This window comes from Onychostoma macrolepis, unplaced genomic scaffold, assembly GCF_012432095.1.
Source record: "Onychostoma macrolepis isolate SWU-2019 unplaced genomic scaffold, ASM1243209v1 Scaffold4, whole genome shotgun sequence".
In the NCBI taxonomy this organism is placed as follows: domain Eukaryota; kingdom Metazoa; phylum Chordata; class Actinopteri; order Cypriniformes; family Cyprinidae; genus Onychostoma; species Onychostoma macrolepis.
In genome coordinates, this window is record NW_026704858.1 from 134,383 (window position 1) to 141,526 (window position 7,144).

At 34.2% G+C, this 7,144-nt stretch overlaps 1 protein-coding gene across 1 annotated transcript; it reads left to right on the forward strand.

Annotated features, from left to right (window-relative positions):
- The first annotated feature begins 597 nt into the window (after positions 1-597).
- On the forward strand, positions 598-6,851 carry LOC131535598 (uncharacterized). Its single transcript, XM_058768248.1, has 4 exons — positions 598-1,940; positions 2,317-2,357; positions 4,423-4,749; positions 4,929-6,851. Exons 1-4 carry the CDS (start codon positions 1,933-1,935, stop codon positions 5,216-5,218), a joined length of 666 nt encoding a protein of 221 aa, XP_058624231.1. The 5' UTR covers positions 598-1,932; the 3' UTR covers positions 5,219-6,851.
- The last annotated feature ends 293 nt before the right edge of the window (positions 6,852-7,144 follow it).

A 7,144-nucleotide genomic window follows, 5' to 3' on the forward strand; every position in this document is an offset into this window, starting at 1 on the left:
CTCGCAGTGTTTGGATACTCTATCACAGATGAAGTGAATAACATGCAATATATTTGTCAAATGCACGGACGTTTCAGAAACGTTTTCATGAGCAACAGAAACACTTTTTATATACTGCTTAATACAGGACTATCTGTTCAAGAATAAAGTTATATTGTTTAAATACCAATAAAGTGGGGTATTTGCTTTTATCAGTATTTTTTTACTCAATATAACATTGCGACTATGCAGTAAAAAAGCCTTTACTGTTCTAAAAACAGATTTGTGACAGATTACCAGATGTAACAGATTTTCTTTTAGCCTAATTTTTATGTTTTTGTAATGTATTAATTATCACAGGCTGTAATAAAAACAAGTAGTCATATCCTAATACTGAGTAAATACATTTGGTTCGAATAGCCTGGTATGGCAAGATGTCTTAAAATGTATTTCTTTTTTTAACATTTAAATTTAGACCACATTATTAGATTACCTTTTGACTTCATGAATACACATAAATGACAGCTTAATGATTTTTTAAAATCTTTTTATAATCTTTTTAATAATATTATATAATATTTTCTTTTTTAATATAATATATATTATAATTTAATATATTTTATATATTTTTCTATAATATTTATGTTGCATTTTGTTTTTGTATGTCATTTATTTGATAGTTATGTATACATTATTTTATTTTAAATGGAAGAAAAACCTGTTTTGACCTCAAAATAAAGCACTTTCCCTCTGTACATGGCTGTGGGGATGCATCGGGCGGTTCTTAGCCTCCACGTCGTGCATTCAAATCGTTTAATGCACAGCTAGCCGTTGATTATCCCTTACATATATAAATTGTAACCAAGTGTTTTTCAAGTGTAATATTTCTGTAAAGGCTAGGGACAGAAAAATTGACATTTCCATAGAATGACCCCTATATATTTTAGGCTATAAATATGTGGCTATGTTACAGCTCCCCTTTGAAGATCTTGTGCTTTTCTCCTTTTTCATCTCTCCAGTCCTATTCTGCTCACAGGTGATTGGAGACGAGTTTTGTTTCCACTTTTGTTGCAGTTTGCAATTAAAACAAAATAGCTTCTGTTTTTGCTTTTCAGATGGTTTCAGTGTAATATGTTGCAGGCTCAATTATTGGTAATAAATAATTGATAATAAATAATATTGATGATAATAAATCATTGAAAAAAAAAAAGGGTTTTGTTTTGGGCTTGTTTTTGAAGCTGCGGTTGCTTATTTGTCTTGCGAGAGTCGGCAACTGCGAAGCCTATATTTATTGCAGGGTAGGCTATTATTCAAACCGGACAATGAACCGTTCGACCACCGAATCCAGTCCGCCATAATATAGAAGTGCGCATCATTGATCATTGTTCTCGCTAAAAAAAAAAAAAAAAACATGAGATCTGCACTTCTGAAGTTTAGTTTAAATGTGAATTAGCACTCCTCGCTGTCAAAAACATTGCATGTCACAGGAAAAGTGATTAAGCGCATACACTATCTAAATTCATATAATTTTGGTGTAACTTAACTGCGTAATGACTTCATGTTATTTCAGTGCTTATCTCCATTAATGAGAGTGGAATATAATATAAATGTGTATATCGAAATGAAAACAGAGTTTAAAATCCTTCATTACTTTTCTTACTCCAGGAAAAAGAGTGCCTACGCACAGTCAAGAGCATCCGTACGGTGCGCACATATTTACGCCAAGTTTATTTTTTGTAAATCCAGACACATGCGTGGGAAACAGCGTACGCGCATTTCTATGCCCATTTTGTGCGTACGCAACCAGTACGCAACGTGCATTTGTTGACGTCACGTACGTCTGATGTTATCTGTAGCGTGCATGCGGAAGCGTGTATACTCAGTTATTGAGACATGCTTAAATGAAATATATTAAAATAAAACATATAACGTTATTGATAATATTGGGGCACCATGATCAGGTATGTTTGATGAGTTCAGAATGAAACGCTATGTGGATAAACACGTCTTCGTATTTTGGTTTGTTTCTGTTGTGTTGTGCTTTGCACATGCTTTACTGACTTAGGGAAACCTTTTATTTAAGAAAACTTTAACATCATTAACATACATTAAACACGAAGTGGATGATTTATTTATGATTATCAGGTTTATATGTGGGAGAAAAGCTAAACTTTTTTTTAGTATTTAGTAATTTTCCATTAGAATTAGCATTTAGCATTTAGCATTGTCTTCTGGTGTGCTGTCTTTGTATTATCTTATCCCGTTTGTTTTACGTGGAAATAAAACCCAGGTGAGTCACAGTATTTAACAGGATTTTGTGTCTTTCTGTTCAAACAGTTGCAGCTTCATCTGTGTATTTGCAGTGCTGATCAATAAAGGTAAGCATCTGGGGCCTCGTTTATAATTCTAACCGTTGCAAGAGGCGTAGGCTACGCCACTTCCTACACAAAAGGTGGGATTTATAAAAACAAACTTGACGGGAAAATTTGCGCACCAGGGGCCTGTTCTTCGTACGTAGATAACTCAGTTAGCTGGATTTGATGGTTGACGATTTCGCTTGATCTTGGATTGTTTGGTTCTTCGAAGCTCATCCCGGAGTTGCTGTCATAGCAACAAGTTCATAAGCTTAAACCTGCTCGGGAGCAGCTTATTTCATGTAAACAAGATTAGATCGCATCATTTTAGGTGGAATTGATACTTAAAATCTGTCCCAGTCACCGCTACTTTATTAGAAGAGTACCCTACTGGTCCAGGGACAGTAATTTAAAATAATAATAATTGAAAAATAATATAATAATGTTGTGTATACCCTATAATACTATAGACACAGACAGTTTTACTCATTTAAATATTTATTCATGATAAAATATTTACTTTATAGTTGTATTATTGGAGTCGTGCATTAATTTGAGTGGTGACAGCTATTATGGAAGTGGTTGCTGATTGTTTAGTGATGAGTTTTTGGCTCAAGATCTGCATTTAAAGTCACACCAGAGGTGTTCAGCTTGGGTTAGGACTTGGCTTTCTGCAGACCAGTCCAGTTCTTCCACACTGACTCAATCAATCATTTCTTTTTGAACCTTGCCTTATACACAGAGACACTGTCATGTTAGAATAGAAAAGGGTCCTGTCCAAACTGTTGCTTTAAAATTAGAAGCACACAATTCCCTTGAATATCATTATATGCTTAAACATTAAGATTTGTACTCATGGAAATTACTAAAGTAGTCAAACCTGTTCATTAGAAGGGGGTGACCCAATACTTTTGGCAATATAGTGTATAACGTCATATTGCCCAATCCTAAAACTGCTCAATGTTGAAGCATTAAGCCTTTATAGAGGTAACAGAATAACTTACCACAAAGCTGCTTTGAACGATGTGTATTGTAGATGCTATACAAATAAATAACTTGACTTGAATGAACCAAGCTGAAGATTCCTTACTATTAGAGATGCCAAACAAGGACGCAGAGGAGTGCAGTCATATAAATGAATGAGCTTAATCCATACAATCAATGAGCTGCTGCAAATAACATTTCCACATGTGATTTTCTACTTTATTTGTGCTTAGTTTAATGCAAATCAGTTTATCTATAATATAATAAATCTACAGAGATCAATCATAAAATCACATTTTATCGAAGTTGTTTACCTTACTGAGTTTCAGATTCATTTTCATCTGAGTTCCATAGTGATTGTAGCCATTTTATAATATTTTGTTTATATTATTCTATTTAAGATCGCGTTGGAATGGTTAAGGCTTATTGTATCATCAATTGCCATAGCTTTTATCAATATCTGCATGAAATACCTCTGCTTTTTCACCTTTCTAGCGTGAGCCGGCTGTGAGAAGGACTATGGCAATTGATGATAACATGATGAAATTCCCAGAATTTCAAATTGCACTGTGTTGACACATCCTCATTCTCTATGCCTAACATTACAACAACAGCATATCGTGATTCTGTGAATCAATGCAGAACCAGTGTTACTCATGTGTCAAGCAGAAACAAAGCAACTTCCGCACCCGCCTTCCCAATCAGCGCCCCCTCAATGTTGAAAAGCTTTTCCAATATTAACACGTATTCAACTTTTGCCTGATCATAACCTCTCTTTTTCCAGTGATATTCATCTGACCGTTTTCTCTTTGGTAATGTCTAAGCCGTCTCTTGTTCTACAAATCTCACGCTTATTCAAATTCTCTCTCCTCTCCGTCATGAATGTAAACACCTGTTATTGCTGATTGGCTGCAAGAGTATATATATATATATATATATATATTTATTTTTAATTATTATTATTTTAAGACACAGAGCAGACAGATATCAACATTATGTTTTGGTGTAGATTGCATTTATCAGTAGTGTTTTTCAGAAATCACTGGCTGCACTTACTATAAATTCATGCCACAGACCTTCTTTTCTAAAGTTTCTCTCATTTCAGTGTGTCTGCAGGTCACAGTAGAGGCTGTTTTCGGTGGTTCTGTTGTCCTGCCGTGTTCTTCAGCTGAACATGATCTTAAACTTCAAGACGTTGATGTGAGCTGGAGACACAATGGCAGCAAAAGTGTGTGTGATTTAATTCCACACAGTAATTCAATAGAGACACAGGACCCACGATATAGGAACAGAGCTGAAACTTTCCCTGAGGAGTATGAACAAAGAAACTTCTCCATCAAACTCTCTGGTCTCACTCACGCTGATGCTGGAAAATACATCTGCTACATCACCCCCTCAGATGAACAGAAGACAGTAGAGCTGATCATCAACGGTGAGTGAAAATAGCTGCATGATGTTTTTAATCTAAAGTTGTTGGCTTTAAAATCTAAATAAACTAAATGATTGGTCCGATATTAGCTCACAAGTGATGTTTCAGTCTGAAAGCTGCTGTATATAAATGATATGGATCTGTCGTCTTCATCACAGTGCAGTAATATTGTTTTCTCTCAGACTTGTTTGTTGCAGAAACAACAACAGAAAAAGGAAACAAAACCACTGATCAAGAAACCAGACCAGACCGTGTCGAGAAATCGTGGCTTTGGATCCCGGTTGTCATTCTATTAACCATAATACTGGGTTTACTTTTCTTTCTAATTATCTTTAGAAAAAAGATCCCAAGCTGCCTTATGTCAGGTGAACATGGCCTGGGTTCAGACGCTCATGAGGTTGTGAGCCCTGTTCCATGTTATAAATCGGTAACTGCTGATGATCGTGATGAAGCAGGTAAAGCAGGTGAATGACACAGATGTGCAGCTTGGCGCTCTGGCAGCAGTTGCATGAGCTTTCACCTTACACAAGGAGTCAGAGGAGGAAGTTGCTTTCGTTGTTGCTGCGACAGTGAGTGTGTTACGGTATTTTCCTTATCTGCACACTTTAAGGCTACCTAGCAGTCTAGAGTGACTTGGTCATAAAAATTATTGTAAGCTCACAAGGTACTCATTATAGAGAGAGCAATTGTTTTACAGCTGTTGGGATGAATTTTGTTGGGAAACTGAATACTGAACCATTATTTTTCTGTGTGTGTTTCATATCTGTAAATTATGACAAGAAGGTCAGGCTATCACAATATGCAGTTGACTATCATAGGAGCTTGAAGCCACAACAGATGAATCTTGAACCGAAAAGAGTTTTCAAACAAAATGACATGCAGTACCCGTAGTAAAACAAGAATCCATATTGTTTGGCTTTCTAGAAATATGCTTCATTTGCATAACATCACATTTGACAAGGTTCACAAATCAGTGTGTATGTTGGTATCATTGCCAGTCTATGCTATGCTAATCTTCTTGCCTTTAAATAGCCTACTGTTAAGTCAAAACAACACTGACACTGGTACTTACCCGTTCATAACAATTTAAAAAAATTTGTCTTTCATTTGTTATTTATTTATTTATTTTTTGGAGTGTTTGATGTTTTGATGTCATTAGCGTCATTCGCACTGATAAAGGATCACCTGTAACCAAAGGCTCAATATGTAAAAAAAAAATCATACTTTGGTAAATCATAATTGAGATTAAAAAATTGAAACTAGGAGGTAAAAGGTAATTTATAGTCCAAATTGAGATTTAAAAAAAAAACAACACTTTAAGTAAGAGCTTAATGCTGAAAAAACTGAACTATGTCTATATTTTTATAACTATATATATTTTATAAATGTATAACTATATTTTTTTTCAATTTTGACCTTTTGTCATAATTTTGAGTTTGTCATAATTGTGATATGATAGTTTTTTTTTTTTTTTTTTTTGAACGTATGGTGTAAATTCTTCTGTAGTTCAGTGATGCAGCTCAAACCATTCATCCGTGCATAATAACGGAGCCAAAGCACAATACACATAATTACCAAAAAATTAATGTTTCTCCACAAGTGCTATGCCGTAAATTCTTATCAAAAGTTACATATTGCAGCTTTAATAACCATTTTTATATTTTGTACTGTTTTATTACTTATCACTTATGTAAAGTGCTTTTAAACACCAGTGTATATGAAATGTGCTAGGAAAGTAGTTTTTTTTTACAGCTTTCTGGTGCAAAATACACTTGTGCTGTTATATTCTTGCCTTATGCACTTCATTCTTATTGAATAACAGATGAGGTCTTGAAACATGGGAACAAGAACATTTTTGGCTAAAGTTAAAGGAAAATTAGCCTGTCGATATGTTGCTGCCTTAACCGTTTTGTACTGCAAGTGTGTACATTTTAATTAAGACATTTAGCATTGGACCATATGTTAGTGAACCTATTCATACTGAAAATGTTTTATTTTGTTAAAATCTACTTCAATATTCTCAGGTATTTACATAATTGTGTTTCATTGTAATGCATACTGATTGTAAACTTTAAGACCAAATAAAATGTTTAAATGAAATGGCACCTGTCAGTGTTTATTTTTTTATTTTTCCATTACACTTTTACTAAAATCAAATTACATTTAAATTACATTACATTCATTAATTCATTTAGACATTTAGCAACTTTCCTCTGACTGTCACATGATTTCTGGTTAGAAAAAAAAATAATAATATTCCTGAAACAAATGATTTATTCTCATTCATATAACAATGTGGATGTTATTACATGTAAAAAGAACCGCTAATGACAACTGCTGGGTACTGTTTGGAGGTATACATGCCGTCTACCCTCATAGATCTTTCTTTTAAGGATGT